The following is a 26,332-nucleotide window of genomic DNA, read 5'->3' on the forward strand; positions in this document are numbered from 1 at the left end:
TTATTTATATACATGTATTACTAGCTTAATAAACTATCCCATTATAAATTCACAGAAAATTTTTTTTAAAAACAGAGTAGTTTTAAAAGGTAAACAAACAGAAGTTATAATATTTTCTCCCCACATCCGATTGAATCACCTTGTGCCTCCCAACACACAGAGCAGACACTACTCCTTAATACCATCAGTCTAGGCAATGACATTAAAACCTTTCAATATAAATGTTAACCAAATAAAATCTAGCCCCAACAACTCATACATCATTTGTTCCTTTTTCTTCTGTAGTACTAACTTCTTGTCTCTTATTTAACATCGTATCCTCACTGCAGTTGCTTCAAAGGGGATGTAAAGTTCAAGGAAAATGATCTTTAAAGGGGCCTCACCCAAGGGGACTGTTTCTTTCTTTGGAATATAGCTTTAAAAACTACTGTACTTCAAAGGCTGCTGTCTCATACAAGTTATTTTAAATATAAGAAATGCTATTCAAACACTGTAAAGTTGCCAGAGGAATTTTTTTTCAGTCATAAGCTTATTTTTTCACTCTGCTCTTTGAAAAACTGCTGACGTTGGGCAAACAACTGGAATCCGAACTTTTTCTAATATATATTAACGGAATTTCTTGTCTCCATAAAGCCTCCATTTCCAGGGGCTAGGGTGGCTGTTAGTAAAATTACAAGATCAGTACAAAGGGGAAAGTGCACCAACCAGAAGATCTAAAGGACAGCGCCGTTTGTTTACCAAGAGGGAAAGTCACTTTCTTACAAAATATAAATCACTGAATGTTGTAATTAAGAGACCTCAAATCAGAAGGCTTTTTAAAAAAAAAAATGTGTTCAAAAAGCCGAAGAGTTAATGTCAATGTCATATTCTTTCGAAGTATCACTATCCCGTTTAACAGCTTTCAACTCCTTTCATCTCTTATGCATTATCGAGGAGACACGATTAAATTTTCATCTTGGAAGTGAGCTGGCCGAGTATTAGAGAGACGCATCTAAGCCACGCTCGCCCGCGTCAGGACTGAGCCCTTCCAGGCACCTGCATCCAGCTGGAGGGCAGCTCGTGGAGGTATAGAGGGTGCGACCTCACATGTGTAGGCCCCTGGGACCGAACCTGCCTTATTCTGGACACGGTGAAACTTCTAATAAGCTGAGCCGCGGGACAGACTGCTGAGCCCCAGAAGTGACAGGCAACGTTTGACAAGACCATGTACCAAAAAAAGGAACTACCGAGAAACAGTGGAGCAGAGCGGCGAGAGGATGAGATCCTCTGCCTGGAGCTCCTTCAGAGGACCAGCCCGGCTCTCGGAGAGGCTCAGGGCTCCCCGCGACTTCGCCTCCTCAAGAGAAAGGTCCGGCTGCCACGCCCCCGCCACCGCTCTCTCCCTCTGGGGAAGCTGAGAAAATCCCGGCTTGGCCTGGTCCTGAACTCTTTGTAGGGGAAAGGGTAGATCAAAACAGTGGCCTCAGGAACTAGTAGCTCCCAAAGGGACCAAACCCGAGGCTCACCCGACCTGTCCTGTGTCACTCCTACTTACCTATTAATGTGGCACTTATCCGGCGCTCTGACTTTCCAGTTCCCAGCTGCGGCGTCTGCTGCGGTTAACAGCGGGGTCACCACTCCGCCCCTAGCGATGAGTCTAGAGACCAGGCTCACAACTCAAGATGGCGGCCTCCTGCGCCCCTCACCCGAGACCCCAAGGCTTGCCTCCCAGAAGCCCTTGCACGCGGCGGCGGCGGCGGCGGCGGCGGCGGCGGAGGCTGCGGCACTGACCAGCAGAGGGGGCGGAGACAAGCGGGCGCCCCAGCCGCACCCACCCATGGGGGAGCCGGCTCCTGCCCGGACTCCGGGATTTTAACCCGGCGCGGTTGCCGTTGCAGGAGTGTGTCTTACTGCCCTAGTCCTCCGTGCCAGCTCTTAGTCTTTCATTCACTCATTCGTTCGTTTGCTCACCCATCCATCCATCCACCCATTCATTTGTTCATTTTACAACGTGCTATATTGATGGAGGGCATAATCTGTGCCAGGCATTGTTTGATATTGGAGGTACAACAGTGTACACAACGGATAAAAATCTTAACCTCATGGAGCTTTATTTCCTGCCTTCCTACATTCTCTGCTCATTTGTTTCAAGCTTTTCAGTTAGCTATTTATTTAAATTTTTGGATTCTGTAACATCTGTGGATTTTTGACAAAAAAAGTAGTCACTGATATATGAAATAAATAACTCCAGATAAAGTACTCTAAATTATTATAACACATATATAGCCTTGTAATCCACCCTGGGGTTGAACAAGCAGTATTGAAAACAGACTGTTTTCTACATGTAGTGTTAGGCACAGAATATGCAAGATAAATAACACGATTCCTTCCCCAAAGAAACTCCTGTTTTCCATCTCTTGTTCTTTTTGTTCTCTTTTCTGAGAAATTTTTTGGGTTATCCTACAGCTCTCCATTGATGTCTTTTTTAAAATTCTGCTATTGTATTTTTTAAATCCCAAGAGCTGTTTCATATTTTTAATTCAGGGGTCAAGATAACGTTATCTTGTAACCTTGAGGCAAGAACGTGTCTTTGTCATCCTCCATAGTTCTGAGTTTGGCACGCTGTAGCATTATAAGCCCTTTATTGATAACGTAATAGAGTGCTACTCAGTCAGGCCCTGGATAGTGGGTACTGTGGATTTGTGTAATGCCCTAGGACCTGCCCTCTCCTCGTAAATTAGGCGTTGGAACCTTGTCGGGAAGGTGCAAAAAGACTACGACTCCCAGAATGCACTACAACCCAGATTAGCGTGGAGCGGTGCATGCTGGGAGTCCTTCCCTTCCGGGGAGTAGAAGAGCTTTTTGAATTTGTTTCTGGAGGCTGAAGCTTATCGGAGTCCCTCGTTCTCTTCTCGGTTCACCGTGAGTCTCTGGGTAGAAAGAGGGCCTACCTCAGTCTTTTAGGCCTGGAAAGGTAATCGACGCCGCGGACGCACTCCTGCCCGCAAGCCAGCCGGCGTCAGCCGCGGGATCCGAAGAGGAAGCCAAGCACAGGGCAGTGTGGCCGGCCTGTGGCCGGCTCCACAGGCCGGTAGGAAGTGACCGTCCAGCCCTGGTTCCCTGGACCCAACGCTTTGACCCAGTTAGTATCGGGGCTTGTTTCCTGTCCTGGCCCGGGACGCTGGCATGGACCCTTGCTTGGGTAGGCTTCGGCACCTCTCGCCGGCCTCCGTACATCTCTCATCCCCTTGTTGTGATCTAAGTGTTGGGGAGTTGAAGCGCATCCTTCTGCGTCCAGCTGTGTCCCAGCCCGGGGAACGTAGAAACTTCTCTGCGTGTGACGTTCTTTCCACTGGGGGTTTGGGAGAATTTTCATCCAAAATCAGAGACTATTTTCACTTATCTGAAGGGAAATGGAGAAAAGGACAAAGTTGGGAGTTCTTAGAAAGCTACATTTATTTAAATGATGGGAGTAGTTTCCTTATTTTTCATTTCCTGTTTGTTTTCTGAATATAGTTTCCTTATTTTTCATTTCCTGTTTGTTTTCTGAATAGTTTTTAGCTGAACGGTAGTCTGTAGTAGAAAGGTTGTGACGGTGATTGCTTTTTGAAAATTACTGCTTAGCAAAATCACCTTTGTGTCAGTAGCCAGTACTTTATTTGTCCGTAAAACCCAGAAATGACTGCTGATTTAGTACAACTCGTTTTGTAGACCAAACCTCAAAGAGGTGAGATGTCTCACCTAAAATTATGAAACCTGAGATTATAATCCAGTTCTCTTTGACTCTGGAATCAGTGCTGTTTTCTATTATGCTCACTTGGCTTTTATTTTTTTGGGTGGAGAGTACAGCCTCTGGAGCGTGACTGGGTTAGCATTTTGGCTAACCATTTTCTGGCACTGGTGACATATCTGAGCCAGGGTTTCCTCCATATAGAATGATAATAATGGTGCTTGAATTGGTTTGATGTATGTAAAGCTTTTTAACTGTTAACTGCTATTATAAAGATTTGTTTGTTTACCCAATTCATTGTTAATAATTTTAAAGTTTTGTATTTAGATATATCAGTTGATAAGGTTTCTTCTCTTTGTTTTCTCTTACTTGACTTATTTTACCTGCAAGTTTATAAACGTTATTTTTTCTCTACCTCAGTCCAGAGGCACACTTTTTGAAATTTTTGAAAAATTATTTACTTTAATTTGCATTATTATTGCCTTTGTTTTATCGAAACCATAAACTTGAAATACAGTAGTGAAATTTTGGTTGAGATTTATAAATAAATTTGTGTATTTGAGGAACAGTAAGTACATTGAAAATTTCTTCATCTAAATAATCCAGTTATAAATAACAAATATAATTGCTCAAAATCATTTTACAAAATGTATTTTTTTCAACTCCTACTTTCTAACTTAAAATAATATTGTATTCTTTTCTAGTTACCTGCTGTACCATGCTATCTTGCAATATATGTGGTGTAACAGTAACCTCAGAACCAGACATGAAGGCTCACCTCCTAATTGTTCACATGGAAAATGAAGTTACATGTCCATTTTGCAAGTTGTCAGGTGTGAATTATGATGAAATGTGTTTTCATATTGAAACTGCTCATTTTGAGCAAAATGAACTAGAAAAAAACTTTGAGAGGATTAATACAATACAGTATGGAACTTCCAATAGCAGGAAGGACAGCACCCTACAGTGTAGAATGGAAGTTAATTCAAGTATTCATTCAGCTTGTGCATCTAATCATCCGAAAATTTCAGCTCAAGGCCCGCCTAACAGTGGTATTTTAAAACATAAAGGCTTTTATTCAGAGAACTTAACTGAATCTAGAAAATTCCTGAAAAGTAAGGAAAAACAGTCTGACCGAACCAAAATTAAAGGATCAATTTATGAAGCAATGTATAGTCCTCCTGAATGTCCATTCTGTGGAAAAATAGAAGGTTGTAGTCAAGATATGGAAACTCATGTGAAAACAGAGCATGCTGATCTTTTAGACACTCCATTAGAAGGTAACGTATTCGTTTTATATAATAAGTAAGTAGCAGTAGTCTCAGTTTAATATGTGGTGTCCCAAAAGTTGGTTTGTAAACGAGATCACTACAAATGTGTTTTCAATTTGTTTATAACATTGTTCATTTGCCATTATTGCAATATGAAAATACAATAATGGAAAAGAGTTTTGATGCAAATAATAAATGTTTCAGCTACATTGAAAATAGTTTTAGAAACTTTCTGAGGAGAAATACACTCAGAGTCCAGTATGCAGAGGCCATTCTTTTATTTACCACCAGCCCAGTGGCATCTGAACTGCGTGGGACTCTGATTTTGTTACCAAGTTCTAGTTTGATTCTGTTATGATCAGAGAACAAACTTTATGGTTTAAGTTCTTTTGAATTTCTTGAAACTTGTTTTATGGCCTAAGGTATGGTATATGATCTCTCTCAGCACATGTTCCATAGACACTTGGGGAAAAAATGTGTATTCTGCGGTTGTTGGGTCAAGTGTTTTTTATTTGTCAATTAAGGTATGTTGTTTGATCGTGTTCAGATCTTCCATGTCCTTGCTGATTTCCTGTCTAGCAGTTCTACCAGTTTTTGGAAGGGAGTTGAAGTCCCTAATTATAATTGTATATTTGTCTGTTTTTCCTTTCAGCTCTATTAGGATTTGTTTCATGTATTTTGAGGCTCTTTTATTGGTGCATACACATTTAGAATCATGTATTTCTTTGATACCATTGAGTTTTTAAGAGTAATTTATATATTTTGGATGCAAGTCCTTTATCAGATAATGTGTTATGCAAATACTGTCTCCTGGTCTGAGGCTTGTCTTTTCATTCTCTTAACAGTGTCTTTCACAGTGCAGAAGTTTTTACTTTTAATGAAGTTCAACTTACTTGATTTCTTCTTTCATGGGTTGTGCTTTTGGTGTTGTATCAAAACTCTTTGCCAGACCCAAGGTCACCTTTCCCACGTTATCTTCTAGAAGTTTTATAGTTTTGAATTTTACATTTAAGTCTGATTCATTTGAGTTAATTTCTATAAAAGGTTAAGGAGAGTGCATAGGTTCATTTTTTGAAATTTAATAAATGCTGTTTTTTAGGGAAGTTTCAGGTTCACAGCAAAATTGAGTAGAAAGTACAGAGAGTACCCATATACCCCCATCCCCTTAGCCTCACAACCTCCTCCATTATTCAACAACCCATACCAAGTGATACGTTTGTTAAAATCAGTGAATCTACATTGACACATTAATATCGCTCAAAGTCCATAGTTTACATTAGGGTTCACTCTGGATGTTGTATATTCTACAGGTTTTGACGAATGTATAATGACATGAACCCACCATTTAGTATTTAGTATCAGACAGAATAGTCACACTGCCCTAAAAATCCTCTGTGCTCCACCTATTCATCCTTCCCTCCCCCTGGCCACTGGCAACCACTGATCTTTTTACTATCCATATTTTTGCCTTTTCCAGAATGTCATATAATTGGAATCATACAGTATGTAGCTTTTTCTGATTGGTTTATTTCACTAAGTAATGTACATTTAAGATTCCTCCATGTCTTTTTATGGCTTGATAGCTCATTCTTTTTTTTTTAGCGTTGAATAATATTCCTTTGGATGTACCACAGTTTATTTATCTGACCTACTGAAGGACATCTTGGTTGCTTCCAAGTTTTGGCAATTATGAATAAAGCTGCTATAAATGTCCATGTACTGGTTTTTGTGTGGACAGAAATTTTCAATTCATTTGGGTAAATACAAGGGAATTCATGATTCTGGATCATATGGTAGCAGTGTGTTTAGTTTTGTAAGAAACTGCCAAACCCTTCCAAAGTGGTTGTACCATTTTGCATTCCCACCAGCAGTGAGTGAGAGTTCCTCTTGCTCACATCCTTGCCAGCATTTTGTGTTGTCAGTGGTCCAGATTTTGGTCATTCTAATATATGTGTAGTGTTATCTTGTTTTAATTTGCAGTTCCCTAATAACATAATAACATTTTCTGTACCCAGTATCAGCCAGGTCTTGGTCTTGTAGAGGTACCATTTCTTCTGTCTTGGGCATGCTCCCAGCTAGGGCATTTGATCCCAGTGTCCTGCTTTTTTGCTGAATGCTTGAATTCTGCACGTCACCACGCAGTTTGGAGGGTACTGAGAATCCAGCCCCCGAAGTCCATATCTGAACTGGCCTCTACTTACCATTTGATTTTCCTTTTTACTTTTCTTTTCTTGTTTTGACTACAGAGCTAAATGTTTATTATTAATATTTTCTTTTATTGTAAGAGGTTTGTGCTTATGCTTAGGCTTTCATCTTGACCCTAGAAGTAGAAAAATTGCTTTAAATCCAACTACAAAGAGCTTTTACTTATTTAATAAAGTTAGTGGGTAGTAGAGTCTTTGACTTGGGGTGAAAAATTTAAAGGTTTTAAAAATCAAACCAACTAAATTATATCTCTAATACAGATTGTAATCAACCACTCTATGACTGCCCTATATGTGGGCTCATCTGTACAAATTACCATATTCTCCAGGAACATGTTGACTTGCATTTGGAAGAAAGCAGCTTTGGACAAGGTATGCCTATTAAAGATAAGAATGTCATGATTTAATTTCTATTTCCTAGGATACTATCTACTTTTTAGATTAGTGTTATAGAGGGGAAAAAAAGCCACATTGGTTAAAAATAAATCTGTCCCTTAAAAAATTCTAATAACACTTCAACTTTTTTTTTTTTTTAATTTATTTATTTTATTTTTGGATGGGTCTTCGTTGCTGCACGCGGGCTTTCTCTAGTTGCGGAGAGCAGGGGCTACTCCTCGTTGCGGTGCGTGGGCTTCTCATTGAGGTGGCTTCTCTTGTTGCAGAGCACGGGCTCTAGGCGCGCGGGCTTCAGTAGTTGTGGCTCGTGGGCTCTAGAGCGCAAGCTCAGTAGTTGTGTCACACGGGCTTAGTTGCTCCGCGGCATGTGGGGTCTTCCCGGACCAGGGCTCGAACCCCTGTTCCCTGCACTGGCAGGCGGATTCTTAACCACCACGCCACCAGGGAAGCCCAACTTTTTTAAGAAGTTTTTTCACAGAAAAGTTATAAAGGATGAACTATTGTGACCAACAACTGAACTAGGGGTGTGAACCCAGGGTTTTGACCTAGAACATCAGTATTTAGAAGACAGTGAAATATTGTACAATTTTAAAAATCTTTTTGATTTATAAGTTGAGGCCATTCTTTCAGCAGCTGGAAGTAGTTGAATTTAACATCTTGTCAGTAAAAATTGTTTATGAACTAGGAAGCTGCCATATGGCACATATAATTTTAAAAAGAATATGAACTATGAGACTTAAAAGTTTTTCAAGTGCATTTTCAGGTACTCTTCTAGTTTCTTTATTACCACCTACTAGTTTTATAAGAGATACTAAAGTTTTCCTCTGGCTCCTATTTTTTTTAAATAGTGGCATTGATTAATTAATCATGGGGGTGCCTTAGAAGTGGAAAGATCCTATATGATTTTCACAATTCCATTGAAACAAAATATAATGTAGACCTAAAGAGAAACCAATTGTGTTCTACTGGATTTCAGTTTCTTAAGGTACATAGATATCTCCTGTTAATGCAGGGGTTTTTAGTGTTCATTATCGATGATCCTAGTACCACTTAGTGATGTCCAGGGATAGCATTACCTGCTCACTCAGCCTAATACGAACATGAGAATTACTGGAGTAAAGATGGAACAGTTCTCTACTGTGGTGGTTCTTTACTAATTACTGTGGAAGAATAAATCTCTGAAGTTGAGAGTCTGATAGTTCTTACTTTGTTTATGATAAGCTTTGTATGGGTACATAAATTATTCTGTAATCCTGTAGTGGGTAATGAGAGAAAGATATGGTCTGAGTGAATCACTGTTGATAGCTTCAGAAGTATGCTAAGAATCAGTTTTGAATTGCATATTTCTACCAGTGGAAGTAGGGACCAATTAGGAAGGTGTAGCAGAGGCTGAGAGATTTGAAAGGAAAGAAAGAATATTCAAATACATAATTAAACCATCAAATTGGGAAGTCAAGGAGATGCTGGCCAGAAGACACTCACTAATGGATCTGTGGGACACTGGGTAGAGAGGAAAAAGGGCAAGATGTTCCATAGTTGTACTACTTGCTTGGGGGTCAGACTGTAATTAAGTTACAATCTAATATCTGTACTTTGCAAACTTATATTTTTACCCTCTTTATTATTTCCTTTTCCCCCCCTAGTATTTCTTTTGAAAACCAATCTGCCTTATTTGTGTTAATGGGAGGCACTACTCAAGGGTGCTACTTAATTTCTCTAGGTTCTGGTTTCCTTTGGAGATAATAATACCTAACTTCCTAAGGTTGTTATGAGGATCCAAATGAGACAATTAATGAGAAGTGCCTGTCACAGCCTAAACACTCAGCGAGTGTTAGCGATTTAAGTGGAGGTTATACCCTTACAGAAGCAGTTCAAGTTCTGCTAGATTTGTTCTCAGTGTTTCTGTGACATCATAGTCATGAATAAATGGCAAAATAATAGCATTTACTACTTTTAAAAAATATGTATTAACATATAAGTGAGCCTTTATTTCAGTAGTTATTTTATTCTAAACATTAAAAATGTATAATAGGTATGGATAGAGTCCAGTGTTCTAGAGATCTAGAATTGGCTCAACAGCTTCAACAAGAAGAAGACAGAAAGAGGAGATCTGAAGAATCAAGACAAGAAATGGAAGAATTTCAGAAGCTGCAGGTACAAAGATTAATAGCAATTATATTATTTTGGTTTGGTTAGAGTTCTTATTTTTCAAACATGCTATCAAGCCTTCAGCCTATTATTTTTGTCTTTATTACGCAAAATATTTTTTTACATATATTTTTTATAGTTCATAACAGCCACCATTTATAAGTACTCATTCTGGTCATGTACTGGGGTGAACACTTCATATAAAGTATCTTAAAATCTTCACTGCTCCATGAAGTTACTTTAGACCTTTTATTTTAACAGCAGATGAAGAAATGGAGACACAAAGTACTTAAGTAGCTTAACTTGCTCAGGGTTTGGCAGTATTAAATGGTAAAGCCTGGATATAAACCTATGTCGATGGGGAAAATTAGGAAATTGAGACTCAGAATTTTTAGTGTTTGTATAGGTACTTAAAACAGAAACTTAGAATTAATGTCTCCTGAGTCTTAAATTCTTTTAGTGATTGCAATTCAGGCATTTAGAAAGAACGATTTTTAATGGAAAATGCTTTTTGATGATGTTTGAGACTTCGTTTATTTTAGGTGAGTGGTGGTATCTGTTGAACTAAACTGGTAGCATCTATTGTATTTTTAATGCATTAAAAATTTTAACAGTTTTTCTACTTTTTTCAGACCTAATTTGCTGTAGACTATGATGTCATCTGTGCTAATAATGCTCATAGAGTTTTTAAGTGTTCTTTTTCTATGTGCTAATAGGGTAATATATGAGTAAAAAGGGTTTATGATTGAATAGGTTTGAAAGTGTCCAGTTAAACAGGTTTGTGTACTTGGGGTCTTCTCAAAGCCTTTAATATACTAATATGCATTGTACATATCATAATCTTCCTGAACTTATTTGACCTCTGACTTTTTTTTCTCCAGTATCTTAGACATGGCTATTCTTCCTTTGGAATATCTAATTTAGGCTATTTTTCTCATTCATGATTCATTTATTTGGAAAATTATTTTCCCACCAGGATTCAGAGGAGAAAAGAAAGTTGGCTTTTCCTAAGTCTTCTTTGCCTTATATAATTTTGAAACGTTATCAATACAAAAAATTTTCAGTGTTTAAGGGAGTTTATTATGTAAGTTTGCAGGTTACTTGTTCAGATCTCAGAAATATTTTCCGTAGGGGCTGTTTTAACATATTATTGTCAGTGTGCAAAAACATAGTTCATTCACTACATAGAATGAATACCTGAATGAATTATGGATTAAGTAGGCCTTTGTAGGCTAGCCTAGGAACCAAATAACAAGTACTGACAGGTTGTCTTGAAAAAATCATCAGTATGGTCAGAACTCATCTGCCTTTCACAGTACCATTAGTAGGAAGACAGGATTCTCTACTTTCCCTACTACAAGGAAAACAAGTCTCTTGCCATGATGGTTGTTTGTAGAGAAAGGCTATTAACTTAGGGATTTTTTTGTGTGTGATTTATTTTTCATAAAAATCTTTAAGTTGACTTGTATAAAAGTCTATAAACCAGAATGTTTCAAAATATATTTCCAGATATAAAAAATAGTGGGAAGTTTCCATCCTCATTGATGTAAAGGGACATAAAAATTAAGTCATTTGTTTTTATGTTCAATAGAGACAGTATGGTTTAAATAATTCTGGAGGGTACAAACAACAGCAGCTACGAAATATGGAGATAGAAGTAAATAGGGGAAGAATGCATCCATCTGAATTTCATAGAAGAAAAGCTGATATGATGGAATCACTAGCTATTGGTATTGATGATGAAAAAACAAAAACTTCTGGTGAGTATTTAAACATCCAAATCATGGTTTTAATATTCCATACATCACTGAAGTAATAATCAGAATTATTTGAATTTTGCTTAATTTTCATAACCCATAGTTTATATAGTTTTAGGTGAGACTGTGTGTTCAAGTAATTTTTTGTTTGTTGTTTTAAAGCTCCTGAACTTTTATTTTTACAGTAAATAATTCACTTAAAAATAATTCACTTTTATATTGTGTCAATTTATTTGACATTTGAAAACAAACCTTTTAGAAAAGTTTTTATTAAGTGCTTACTATGTTCTAGACAGTTGCTGTCTAGTAGAATGTGAACCACATAAATAATTTTAAATTTCCAGTAGTCACATTAGAAAAAGTAAAAAGGACTAGGTGAAATTAATTTTAATATTTTTCCAGCGTGTCCATAATATGTCAACATGTAATCGGTATTAAAAACTATTAATGGGATATTTTGCAATTCTTCAAAATCCAATGTGTATTTTACTTTGCAGGGCATCTCAGTTTGGACAAGCCACACTTCAGGTGTTCAAATAGCCACATGTAAATAGTTTCTACCATATTGTTCAGTACAGTTCTGGATACTAAGACCTTTATATATATTGTATCATGTAACTCTCAAAAGAAAAATCTTGTGTACTGTTAGATTTTTCTGGATGAGGTCTTTGTGACTTAGGTTAAATTACTTTCCCAAGGTAAGGTTACATAGCTAGTTATTGGCCCAGCTGGTATTCACAATCAGATCTGCCTTGTTCCAAAGAATGCCATTTTTCCTGATTTTTTTAACATTTTTTTTTTAACATATCTGTTAGTATAGTTTAAAAAAAAACCCAAACTATATGGAAACAGCTTTGTTCCCACCACCCAGTTTTTATGAAATTTAATGTTTTAAAGCAGTAAACCCTTTCATACGTATTTTAAACCCCTTGCATACCCCTCATTCATTCTGATTTCTCCTCCTCCACAAAGGGAATCATTATCCTGAATTTGGTATTTATCAGTCTCATATATGTTTTAATAATTTTATCTTATATGTAGGTTTCCATAATAATACATAATCTTTTATATTTTAAACTACATGTAAATTGGTATACAATATGTATGCTTTAATTGGATTTGCTTAAATATATTGATTCTTATAACTGTACTTCATTCATTTTGATTGCTGTATAGAATTTCCTTGTATTACTTAGGTTGTTTCCAGTGTTTTATTCTTACAAATTGTGAACAGGTTTCCCCCTCAAGAGTTTCTCTAACATCCAGACTGGAAATACTAGATTAAAGGGTATTTGCATAATTAACTTTGTTAAGGGTATTATGGAGTTGTTTTCTAAAATGGTTGTAATCTACATTAGCATCAGTGTGTTCTGACTTATACTTTGTATCGTGACACTTTTTAATTTTTGCCATTTAATAGAGCATGAGAGGAGGATACATCTCGTAATTGTATTTCTCGGATTACTCCTGAGTTTCTTCTGTAAATAACCTAGTCCCTTCCTTTTTCCCTTCTCTGTTGGGTTGTTTGTCCTTTTCTTATTGATATTTGGAAGTCCATTAAGTATTCAGGATACTAATTCTTCATTGATTATATGAGGAGCAAATATCTTCTTCAAATCTATAATTTGCCTTTAAATTTTGTACATGGTGTCTTCAATTAGACAGAATTTTAAATTTGAATATAATCGAATTTCTCAATCTTTCCCTTTATTTGTATTCTAAGTGTCTTGTTTAAGAAACTCCCCATCTTTGAGATCATAAACATATCCCTTTATATTGTCTTTAAATATTTATACCCTTAAAATGGATAACCAACAAGGACCTACTGTATAGCACAGGGAACTCTGCTCAATATTATGTAACAACCTAAATGGGAAAAGAATTTGAAAAAGAATAGATACATGTATATGTATAACTGAATCTCTTTGCTGTACACCTGGAACTATCACAACATTGTTAATCAGCTATACTCCAATATAAAATAAAAAGTTAAAAAAAAAGTGTATATTTTTTTAAAAAGATAATTCCTTCACATAGATCATGGTATTTTTTTATGCCAGCTGGAAGTAATTATACCACATAAAAATCAACTCACTGTGATAAACCGTAATATGAAAAAGAATATTATATGTATAACTGAGTCACTTTGCTGTACGGTAGAAATTAACACATTGTAAATCAACTATACTTCAGTAAAATAAACTAAAATTTAAAAAAACAGAACAAAACAAAAGAAAAATTTATGCCTGCTTTTCATATTCAGGAATTCCCTGGCTGTCCAGTGGTTAGGACTCCGCACTTCCACTGCAGGGGGCACAAGTTTGATCCCTGGTTGGGGAACTAAGATCCCGCAAGCAGCGCTGCCAAAAATATAAAATAAAATAAAGTAGCCATTACTAAAAAAAAAAATTATACCTTGCTTTTCATATTTTGACTTTTAATTGACTTGGAATTTATTTGTGCATATGTCTGTGTGAGAGAGAGGGAAGGAGGGAAAAAGGGGAGTGAGAGAAAGAGAAGGTATGGATCTAATTTTTCCCCTTATTTATAGTGATACTTAAATTACTAAGTTGTTATTGCTTGTTTATCTCAGTACCATTTAGCAAATCTGTACTGTCTCCATGTATTTGTAACACATATGTCATATTTTCATATATCCATAGGTCTGTTTCTGAAGGCTGTCTTTATACTTCAAGGGTCTCCCTGCAGGAAGTTTCCATACGGGATAGGACTTCCCAGCAATTGTGTAATATGATGCATTAGGGTATATAGGAAGAAAATATTAGAACTTCTACTTGTCTTTAATTTATGATATCCTTTAATTTCTGTTTATGCATATGTTTTAGAGTTACTGGAGAACATAGCAGTGTATGTATAATTTAAAATAAATATATCTGTAAAAGATTGAAGAACACTGCCCTGTAACATACTGTGTCCTTTTTATAAGCTACCTTGAAATTTAGAAGTAATCGATTTGGTGCTAAAGATTTTTTTTTTTTTACTCCCTTCACTCATTTCTCCCACCCCCCCACATCCTGCCTCTGGCAAAGACCAGTCTGTTCCCTGTATCCTTGAGCTTGTTTTTGTTGTTGTGGTGGTTGTTGTTTTGTTGTTGTGTTTTTAGATTCCACATGTAAGAGAGATCATGCAGTATTTGTCTTTCCCTGTCTGACTTACTTCACTTAGCATAATGCCCTTAAGGTCCCTCCACTGTTATAAATGGCAAGATTTCATTCTGTTCTGTGGCTAAATAATATTCCATTGTATGTATGTATGTGTGTGTGTGTGTTATCTCTTCTCATTCTGTTTTTTTTGTTGTTGTTGTTACATTCATTTTTTTTATTCTTTTTTTTGGGGGGGTATAGTTGATTTACAATATTATATTAGTTTCAGGTATACAACATAGTGATTCAGTACTTTTTAGATTATACTCTATTTAAAGGTATTATAAAATATTGGCTATATTCCTTGTGCTGTATAATATATCCTTGTAGCTTATTTATTTTATGCATAGTAGTTTGTACTTCTTAACCCCCTACCCCTATCTTGCCCCTTCTTCCTTCTCTCTCCCCACTGGTTAACCACTGATTTGTTCTCTATATATGTGAGTCTGTTTCTGTTTTGTTATATTCATTTGTTTTATTTTTTAGATCCCTCATATAAGTGATAACATACAGTATTTGTCTTTCTCTGTCTGACTTATTTTACTAAGTGTTATTACCCTCCAGGTCCATCCATGTTGTTGCAGATGGTGAAATTTCATTCTCTTTTATGGCTGAGTAGCATTCCTTTGCATGTATGTATGTGTACCACAATTTCTTTATCCATTCATCCTTCAGTGGACACTTAGGGTCTATATCTTGCCTATTATAAACCATTATGCAGTGAACATGGGAGGGTGCATATATCTTTTCAAGTTAGTGTTTTTGTTTTCTTCTGATAACAGATTGGCTTGCTGTGTCATATGGTAGTGAAATTGCTGGATCATATGGTAGTTCTAGTTTTATTTTTTTGAGGAACCTCCATACTGTTTTCAATAGTGGCTGCAACAGCTTTCAAAAGTATGCAAATATATACAGTCCTGTTGGACTGCTAGTATAAGGCCTGCTGACCAGGTGATATGGCAGTGTCCCCTGGGTGACAATCGCAAAAATCAGGGTTGCACACAAGTGTATGGGCTCATTTCAGGAAGTTACTGGTAAGCTGGAGTAAGGCAGAGGGAGAATGCCAAGGGGGCATCCACAGCCTTCGTTCCTTGAGAGCAGCTCCCTAGTCCACTAGATAGTGCCAATCCTGAAGCTTGCCCCCCAGGCTGAAGCTCTAAGACAAAGAAAGAGGCTGCCTTCAGGGAAAGACTTGGGGATATGCCTCAGTTTTTTGTCTGTGCAGTGCCCTGGAGGTGGCAGCCTTCTAAGAATCGTCTTCCCGATTGCCATAGTCCTGTGAGACCCAGGAATGCAAGCCCTCCTGGCCACCAGAATCAGTCCCTCAGGGTGGCAGCTGTGAAAGCTGGGGTACCAGGCATAAAAACCAGGACACCAGCCGTGGGTAAGGCTCCCCTCCAGGAGACACTGGCTCTCTGAAAACTTCCCTAACCTTGGGAAGGAAAAAGAAATCCAGATCCAGGAAATCCAGAGTTCCAAATAAAATTTTTATTTTTTGTTAGTTATGCAGATGTTAATTGAAGCTGCTCTCATTTGAAGAGTCTCATTATTTTAACACTCTATATTCTATATAGAATAGAATATAATTTAACAGAAGGTAGATTCATCTTGGAAAATATCTAAAGACATTTTGGTGCTAAGAAATAAAAAACTTTAATTATGAGGAAATTTTCCTTTAAAAGCAAGTGATATGTGGTTACTAGGACAGTATTACCTACACAATGAGGCACCATTGAGTTAGTAATAACTATGCCAAAGTATATTAGAATGTACATTACTTTTTTTTTTCTCTTTTTCTATTATTCCACCTCATTCTTAAATGTCTCTCAAATCTTGATCTCTTTATCAAAGTCTGTGGTACTGAATCTCACATTAATTTCTCTGAATTCCTAGAGTACCCATTCCATGCTACAACATTTAGTACTCAGTTATATAGCATTTTAATTGTTCTTTTTCTTGACCGTGAGTCTAATCTTTTTAAGTTCCCTGGAAATGGTTGTAATGGTCTATATTTCTGTCCTTCATAGTGTAGGCACAGCTACAACTCTTGGTTCCTTTAATTGTTTTGATTTATTGACTCTGCCTTCTTAAAGACAAAAACCCATTTTCCTATAGGATACTCTTCATTCAAGTAAAGCATTTAGTGATTGCCTTTTTGGCACCATGTTCTATGTGAGAAAGTATGGGCTATCCAAATAAGATTTCCCTGCCAATAAGCTTCCCAGAGTCTGTAAAGTATACACAAAGAACTGTAGTATTCTGCCATGACAGAGTATGACCAGTACCTAGGAGGCACAACAAGTAAAATATAGCGATTGTTCAGAAAAAGAGGACCTTTTTGTTTGGGGTTATGGAATCAGGAAAAGCGTTTACGAAGACTGTAGCATTTGCTTCTGAAAGTATCAGTAAGATTTTGAAATATAGGGAGAGTTACTAGAAGGAGGAAATGGATAGAATCAGATGTACCCTGTCCTAACACCTTGTTATTCATACTATAGCACTTATTATAATCTGGGTCCAGGAGATTTTAAGGAATATTGTCATAATATTTTGTATCCTCAATGCTTAGCATGGTGCTAAGTATGTAAAAAGTGCTTAGTAAATATTGTAATTGAATGAAAACTCCATGGTCAAAATCATGTTTAATGTGTTCAGTTAGGCCACAGCCAAAATTACGGCAAGAGGAGTGGTTTAAAATAAAGGTAAGTTAGAGGATAGCTTGCTGTGGGCTTCATATACCATGGATTAAAACTATTCCGTGGGTAATAGGAAGCTATTGAAGTTTTTAAATTGGGAGCAAATTGACTAGGACTGAGCTTCAGAAAGAATGATGTCCAGCAGAATGTATAATAAAATGGGGGGACAAGAACATTCATTCGGCAGTGTACTTCTATGTGCTGGCCCTGCAGATGCAGAAGTGAAGGAAGCAAACAGTTTCAATTCAGCATAATAAGTAATATGCTAGTATTAGGAAACTCGCATAGTAGTAAATAAGCAGGAAAATAACCAAGATTATATCAGTAAAAAGATAAAGAAGATGGAATTGACAGGATTTAGATGTGGCCCTTGAGAAAGAGATTGATATTAGAAATATATGAGACAGCCATAGAAAGATGATATCCCTCTAAACCTTCTAAATCTCTTTTCCATTTTAGGAATTATGGAAGCACTTTATAGGTATTATCAGAATGCTGCCACAGATGTGAGGCGTGTGTGGCTTTCTACAGTAGTGGATCACTTTCATTCATCTTTTGGTGACAAAGGTTGGGGTTGTGGTTACAGAAATTTCCAAATGCTGCTTTCATCATTATTGCAAAATGATGCATATGATGATTGCTTGAAAGGTATGTGAAATACGGTACCCTGAACTTATCATCTGATAAAGTACATTTGATGTGCAATGAATTAATATATCGTAGGCACAATTAATAGCTTTAATAAAGATGTATTTTAGTGGATATTTACATTAAAAGCCTGAATTCTAGTTGAAGGAAGAGAAAATGATACAGTAGAAGATGTCAGAAATAATGGCTTAAAAACTGTAGGTTCCTGTAGAATGTATGGTGTACTGCTAAATGATATTATTCAGTACTAACTGTCATATTACATATTTGCTTTGTATGATTTTAGGCATGTCAGTTCCTTGCATTCCAAAAATACAGTCTATGATTGAAGATGCATGGAAGGAAGGTTTTGATCCCCAGGGTGCCTCTCAACTTAATAACAGGTTACAGGGAACAAAGGCCTGGATTGGAGCATGTGAAGTATATACACTTCTGACCTCCCTAAGGATAAAGTATGTACCTGAAAAACCAAGTTAATGTTATTGTCATATCTGGGAAATTTTTGTTACTGTGTTTTTTTTTAATCAAAGGGATAGTTAAAAAATAAAATTTAAGTAGCATTAAAATGAAAGACTTACAGTGAAAACCAGCAACTCATTCCCCATTTCATGCTCTTCTCTATTCTCAAGTCCTGTCTCTCAGAGGCAGCTGTCACTTCCATTGTTTTTAAATAATATGCTTTCATGGCTTTTTCTTGGTTTGTCACTTTTAAACATTGTCTACTGCATTCTCCTTATATCTCCCATCTGTTTCCCCTCAATTTTTGTAATATGGTTAAATCTCAGTTTTTATGAAGTTAAAGTCAGAGTTTACATCATGACTGTGTAAATATTATTCATTGCTGATTTTATATCTTTCCTGAAAAGCTTTTTAAAATTTTCTTTGAGTTAAGAATTGCCTTTCCTTTTCCGTTTTACAGTTTGACTGCATCATGGTCAAATTTTTCCAAAAACTCCACTTATCATGAAATCTGAGGCGCTCCTTATTCCTGGACACCTTTTTCTTGAAGCCGTCTTTCCTCTGCTCTAGTCTGGATTACTTGCCTTCTAGATCCCTTCCACAGCTCTAATCATGTTGCATTTCTTCACTGTTTTCTTGAATTGGATCCTGGATTTTTCCTGGATTCCATGTCTTTCTCTTTTTTGGATTACTCTCTTTTGCTTGAACACTTCCTTTATTAGCCTTCTAAGAAAGGGTACCTAGTCTTATTACGTAAGTGATAGTTTGTGTGGCTGTATTATTCTTAACTCAAAATCATTTTCAAATCAGATCAAGTTGTTACTCTGTTGACTTCTAGCAATCAGTATTACTAAAGAGAAGGTAAGCTGCCATCTGCTTTTGTTCCTTTGTGTATAACCTATTTATTTTCTCTGGAAGTTTTTCTTTTCTTAGCCCTGATACTGTGAAATTTCACCATTGGATTTGGGGCTTTGATTCATTGTGTTGGGCATTTGTTTTTCCTTTTGAATCTGGAATTGTAGGCTATAAGATCTCAGTATAGTGGTTAAGAGCTTAGACTTTTTGAAGTAAGATTGCCTACAATTGATTCTAGCTTTCTGCCTACTAGCTCTATGACTTAACTTGTTGTCCTAGTCCCACCATTGATAAAAGAACGTGTAAATAGTTACTGCTTCATAGACTTGTAGTGATGATTAAATGAGATGATAATGTCCTTAGGACTATGACTGGCATGTAGTAAGAGCTTAGAGGTTAACTGTGGTTTGATAATTATGATCCCTCCATTTTCTTTATTTTTCTTTCTGGAACTCCTGTTAGTTGGCCACTGAACTTCTTTGACTTTCTTTGATTTTGTTTTACTATCTAAATTTACTCAACGTTATCTCCCAACTACTCTATTGAAATTTTTATTTTAACAATCATGTTTTTAATTTTAAGGGGTAATTTCATAGCATCGTATTCTTTTATGGTTGTAAAATTTTTTTCCAACATTTTCTTTTCTTTCTATTCCTTGCATTTTTCTGTATCCTCTGTGTTAAATTGTTTTCATGTCTATTTATTTTAGTCTTTTCCATTTGGAAGGCTTTCTTCTAACTTTTAAAAATCCTGGGCTTCCCTGGTGGCGCAGTGGTTGAGAGTCTGCCTGCCAATGCAGGGGACATGGGTTCGAGCCCTGGTCTGGGAAGATCCCACATGCCGCGGAGCAACTGGGCCCGTGAGCCACAGTTACTGAGCCTGCGCGTCTGGAGCCTGTGCTCCGCAACAAGAGAGGCCGCGATAGTGAGAGGCCCGCTCACCGCAATGAAGAGTGGCCTCCGCTTGCCACAACTAGAGAAAGCCTGTGCACAGAAACGAAAACCCAAACACAGTCATAAATTAATTAATTAATTAATTAAAAATCCTTAGCTGTCTGTTCCTAAAGTGAAGAATGAGGCACTAAAAAGCTGATTGGCGGACCTGGGCTTTCAAGAGGCATCGGAGATAGATGCTTATGATCATCTTTAATGGAAAGTTTGCCTTAAGCTTCATGACTCTATATTTCCTTTTATGTTTGTTTCTAAGTAATTTAGCCAGTGTTTTACATCATTTCTATCATATTAATTGATTCAGAAGTAAAAATATTTCTTAAATTTTAAATAGAAAAACGAATGTGTGTATAATAACTTTCTCGAATTATTAAATTGAAAGGACTATTTTAATGCCCTCTAAATTTATTTTTTCTTTTTTTCTTTTCCTTTTTGCCAGTCTGTTCACACCTTCAGATTATATATACTATATCATGTTTTGAGCTTTTAAGTAATTTTTAAGGAAAGGAAAAATTTTTTTTTAAGTACCTGATGAATCCAGCTGTTTTCTTGGCACCTGAAATAGTTTAGTTTTTTGTAAAGCCTTTTTATTACTATACCCTGAATTTGCTTACTAGTTATTTAAATGTCTTTCTTTTGCTCTCTGTGAATTATAGTCTGTAGGATACTATTCACATTTTAAATCTAAGCCTGCAGTCAACTGCTAACTCAAAAGCACTGTTCTTTTTGATAGTTTTTCCAGAAGTTCATTTCAACATTTAAAGCTCAGTAGTAATCAGTTGAAAGTTATCAACATTAAACTTGGTGTATTTGGAAACTTTATGGCCAAGAGAGACAAGGATAGGATATCTGTGCTATACTTTAAAGTGAAAATAAAGCTTTTAATTGCTTTTCCTTATATTCGACCTTTTTAAAAATAGTTGTTGAGAAGTGTAAATAGTGCTCCTGGTTAAAATAGTTTGGTTTATTCATGGTTGACTTCCTCTTGAGGAAACAATACCACCATGGTCTGTTGCCAAATAGGAGATAGATAGATGTATAGATGGGGGTACATACAGGTTTTTTATGATCTTTACAGGTATTCTTTTCTTGTCTATTACTGAAATTTGAGAGAACTGACAGGAAAAATATTTAGGATATTTTTGATAGCTTCAAATGGCTGTTGAGGAATTATAATTAGAGGTCAGCTTCTAATTGATCATCAGGTTTAGAGACTTTGGAGTAAAAGTCCCTATGTCTCAGGTTATATGTAGACTTTTAAAAATCAAGTATGATCCTCATTTACTACTAATGGAAGTTTTATATGTCAGAAAATTTTTGTAACTTTTATATCTGTCATCAACCTTAAAAGTTATTTAAATAATTTCCTCATAAAGTAACAGCTTTCAGATAAACAATAAAATTTTTATTTCTTCTTAAGAAAATGAAATAAAATTAATTCTAAATTAAGAAGTTTTTGTATTTTATAACTCCATTGATGAAAAAATTTTTTTAATATTTTCTAAATAATCCATTTTGTCAATTTTTTTTATAGGTGTCGTATTGTTGACTTTCACAAGTCAACTGGCCCGTTGGGTACACACCCTCGCTTATTCGAATGGATATTGAGCTACTATTCTTCAGAGAGAGAAGGGAGTCCAAAAGTAGTGTGTACATCTAAACCTCCTATCTATCTTCAGTATCAAGGTTAGTATAACTTACAGATACTAAGTATAACTTATAAGACTATTTTTATAAGACAAGTAATTGGCTTTTGCTTTAGGATACGTTAAGATTCTGATAATGGGAGGAGAGGAGTATTGTGACATTACTCTGATTTTTAGAGCTATATTGTCATCATAATACATTCCAGTAATGGATGGTATCCTTGGTATCTTCAGGGCCACCTGGTTCACTCTCCCTTTATTGTTCATCCTTTACATTTTCCAAGGCTTTACCTCACTTCAGTGAGGCCTTCCCTGACCATCTTTTTAAAAATTTCATCTTGTTATTCTACCCCCCTCCAACAATGGCATTTCCTATCCCTCTTCCCTGCTTTATTTTTCTTTATCTAACATGATATATATAAACTTTACCTATTTACCTTGTTTATGGAGAACTACTTCCTATTAGAATATAAGCTCCATGAAGGCAGAAGTGTTTGTTTTGTTTGCTTTTGTATCGCTAACTGCATGGAATAGTGCCTGGCATATGGATATTTCATAAAATTTGTCGAATGGATGATTTGGATTGACAGGAGGAAGGTGAAGTAAATATTAGGAATTTCATTGTTTAGGATACAAGCTAGAAAGTTTTAGCCCTTCCCATTGAAGTTCTAGTGTATGTAAATTGACTTTTGTTTACCTTTTGGAACCATGAGAATTTTTGTTCTTCAGTAGGTAAATTTCAAATCCATTCATCTGAGATAATTTGAATAAGAAGGACTATGGGATTAGGAAAGAAAAACTAAAATATATAGCATAGTGAAAGTAGAATTTTTTGCCATGAAGCCTTTAGAAAACTAAAATTGAACAAATAAAACTGAAGGTTAGGAAGTAGAACTAAACTCTCGTGTCTTAGAACTGAAAGAACTCAGATAACCTATATGTCAGAGGGACTGACTGTATTTATATTCTAAACACACGTGCACACACGCTATATATAGAAAGTATATATAGTGTGTCTGTATATATATATGTGCGTGTGTATATATAGTAACTTACATCTGTATATAGCTGTACATATAGGTAGATATCACACACACACACAAACACACACACACACATATATATATATAGCTCTTATTTGATTTTTTGATAGGTCATAGTCAAACAGTTGTTGGAATTGAAGAGAGAAAAAACCGAACATTATGTCTACTAGTATTTGATCCTGGATGTCCTTCTCGAGAAATGCAGAAACTCTTAAAACAAGACACGGAAGCTAGCAGTGTCAAGCAACTTCGGAAATTTGTGGGGAATTTAAAACATAAGCAGTACCAGATAGTGGCAGTAGAGGGTGTTCTTTCTTCAGAGGAGAAAATTGTAAGTATCTAAATATTTATTATGTGAAGCTTGGACAGGTTGAACTTCAGAGTATAAAATTTTTAGCTAACTCCTAACACCTCATTCTATAACATTAGGTTGGCAAAGATATTTTGTATGTCATTTAATTTCTGGAATGGACTTCTTTAAATTTCAAATGGTACCTAATTTTGTCAAATATTTTACTTGGAGCTTCATTAAAAAATTTAATTTTATAATACATAATTTAATTTTTAATGTCAGGGGAGTAATGAAAAATGGCAACATATATGGTAAGGAAAAGCTAACTTAATCCAAGGAGTTCTAACTCATATTGGTCTCATAATAACTGTTTATTAAATGTGATTCTAGTGATTCCTGAGGCTCTATGTTAGGCACTTGGATATGTTGGATGAACTATTGGAGATATATATATCACACTATTGAGAGAGTGAAGTACTCTAATAGGGACATTTTTTTCTTTAAGATTCGAGAACTGTGCATACACATACACTTACTTATTGGATATATACAATTCCAGAAATTAACTTCAGTACTGTTACCTCTTTATCCCTTGCATTTAAGTGATGAGTAGTACATTATAGAAGAATTCCTAGGAATTGGAAACCCTCCACTTGTATAAACTGAAGCTATGTGGTAGCATATCAAGTCTAGAAAATACACAGTTCTCAAATCTTAAAGAAAAAAAAAGTCCCTATTAGAGTACTTCAGATTTGTTTCCCTCTAAAGAGAGAAGAGATAGAGCAGTAGAAAGGAGCATTTATGAAGAATAATAGGATCATGAGGGAAAGGACTAAAATTGTTTGAAATGAGAGATAGAGCTAGAGTAATCTTTTCAGCATCACAACTTGGGATATAAAGGCAAGGACAGTTTAAGAGGTTCTTCAGTTTAATTACAGTACATTAGAGGTTTCATTGCAATGACTTAAATACCAAAATTGCATTCATTTTTTTCACCCTATCAATTTGGCTGAATAAAGTTAGAGGTTAATTTTAACTGTTATAAAATACCAAGATGCTTGTTCACCAATATGCAGATAACTTTTGACATCATAGGTGGGGTTAAGATGTTATGGAAAAGCCCGAGTGAACTTTTTGGCCGACCCAATATCATGGAGTCCAGCTGCACATTTTATTTAGCTGTTATCTTTCTGGTCTTGGAAAGTGAGACCTTGGTGGTGTTTCTCTGCTTGTAGCCCCATCTCTATCTTTCCTTCTCTCTGTTTTTACCTCTCTCTGACTTTTGAGCCAGGATTTTTACTTTTGATTCATTATTCCATAAAAAAGGTGATATTTTCTTTTTAATTCTTTGTGTTTTGCCTTAATCTGGAATTTTCTTTAATTTTTTAATGGCTTGGCTTTAAAAATGTTTTTCCTAATTTCCTAAATTTGAAGTTGTAATACTCCTTAAGGAATTTTCATTATCTTGGAAAAAATTCCAGATTTTTTTGTATTATATAATTAATACATATTTTAATTAATTGACTTCTCCCTTACTATTAATATTTTTTAAAATTTCTTTTCAAGGCCAGGAGACAAGCTTCTCAAGTCTTTACAGCCGAGAAGATCCCTTGAAGAAGTAAGCATTTCAGTGATTGTGGAATTTTACTTTATTTTCCAAATTCAGATATTAAACTTTTAATACAACGTATGAATCTCTGAATTCTCTAAATACTCCATTTATAATTTAATTTCTAAAATTCTAAATTATACCTTTAGTACTCCATTGTTTAGTAGTTATTCCAATAAAATATCTTGTTTGCATTGTGGGTTTTATATTTCTTGTCTTATCCATGTTTCAGAAACCGGTTTTGTTTTATAGTCACATGACTATTTATTGGGTTCTTACTTGTGTTAGGTATTCTCAGTATTTTGCGTGTATTAATTAGTTTAATCTAGAAAATAGTTCTGTGAGACAAGTACTGTTATTAGCCTGTGAGGAAGCTGAAACTCTGAGAGATTAGTAATTTGCCCAAGAAAGTGGTCATAATCCAGAGTGTGAACCCAGACTGCGCACCTCCAAGCTCTTACCATTATAGCATTCTGCTTTCTTCTGTTATTATATATGTAATGAAATTCCCTCCTCACTACTTAGAAATAACCTTAATATTTAATAGGCATAGCTCTAAAAAGAGGGATTTGCTTTTGTTAAATATTTATACTCGTACTTATACAACTGTGATGTAGAGTGTTGTGTTTAATGTGTCCTGTAGGAAAGAAACTTTCAGATTCATGTTGGATTTGCCATGTAAGGTTGCAAGCTAGAATCCTACTCTGGCCAATTTAAGCAGAAGGGAATTCATTCAAATTATCAGAAGCTCACAGAATCCATAGGTAACTAGGGAACTCTGCTAGAACAAAGGCAACAGTAGGGGCTAGAATATGGCATAATTTACAGCAGGGTCAATCAGGTTAGGAGCAGAGGTAGAAAGTCTGCTCAAGTTTCAGATTCCAGAAAGGGCACATCTGATTAGCATGTGACCGTATGCCATGGGACAGGCAATTTCTCAAAAGGAAATCCGGGTGGATGAAGAAATGGATATTAAATAACAAAAAAGAAAAGCAGTAAGTGTCTGCTACCCCATGAAAAAATGAACAAGAACTTATTTGAATGAAGTTCTATAAATATTATTTATGGCATCAAATACAGAAAGTTGCACTCCAAGAATGAATAATATGTATAGCTGATTCACTTTGTTATAAAGCAGAAACTAACACACCATTGTAAAGCAATTATACTCCAATAAAGATGTTAAAAAAAAAAAGTTAGTGTGTATTAACAGCAAGAACTGACAAAACCATAAACTTCATATTCTTAAAAAAAAAAAAATATTGTCAGCTGGAAAATTCTGGAAACCATCATTTCTAATATTCTGTCATCCAGACTGGTAAACAGCTTTCTACTCTATATCCCCATGCAGTTACGCTCCTTCATGCCATCATTATCTCTTACCTAGACAATGTAATAACCTCCTAAATGGTCTCCCTGTCTTGATCCTCTGTCAGTCCATCTTCCACACGGAAGCCAAACCGTTCTAAAATACAAATGCGATTT

The 26,332-nt window shown here is 35.8% G+C and overlaps 2 protein-coding genes across 3 annotated transcripts in view; one reads left to right on the forward strand and one right to left on the reverse strand.

The window, feature by feature from the left end:
* Positions 1-1,666, reverse strand: part of KPNA5 (karyopherin subunit alpha 5) — a 39,834-nt gene extending 38,168 nt beyond the window's left edge. The window contains exon 1 of the mRNA XM_061206892.1: positions 1,535-1,666. The gene's annotated coding sequence lies outside the window, so the exon portion shown is untranslated. The remainder of the gene's footprint in view (positions 1-1,534) is intronic.
* Positions 1,667-2,818: 1,152 nt separating this feature from the next.
* ZUP1 (zinc finger containing ubiquitin peptidase 1) lies at positions 2,819-25,034 on the forward strand. 2 transcript variants are annotated; one of them, XM_061207248.1, is made up of 10 exons: positions 2,819-3,121; positions 4,414-4,989; positions 7,446-7,556; positions 9,613-9,734; positions 11,320-11,488; positions 17,805-17,993; positions 18,280-18,445; positions 21,792-21,943; positions 23,057-23,277; positions 24,805-25,034. In XM_061207248.1, exons 2-10 carry the CDS (start codon positions 4,428-4,430, stop codon positions 24,850-24,852), a joined length of 1,740 nt encoding a protein of 579 aa, XP_061063231.1. In that variant the 5' UTR covers positions 2,819-3,121; positions 4,414-4,427; the 3' UTR covers positions 24,853-25,034. The 2 variants fall into 2 exon arrangements, with proteins under 2 accessions (XP_061063231.1, XP_061063232.1); XM_061207249.1 differs by lacking the exon at positions 23,057-23,277.
* Positions 25,035-26,332: the final 1,298 nt, after the last annotated feature.

This window comes from Eubalaena glacialis, chromosome 12, assembly GCF_028564815.1.
Source record: "Eubalaena glacialis isolate mEubGla1 chromosome 12, mEubGla1.1.hap2.+ XY, whole genome shotgun sequence".
Taxonomy (NCBI): Eukaryota; Metazoa; Chordata; class Mammalia; order Artiodactyla; family Balaenidae; genus Eubalaena; species Eubalaena glacialis.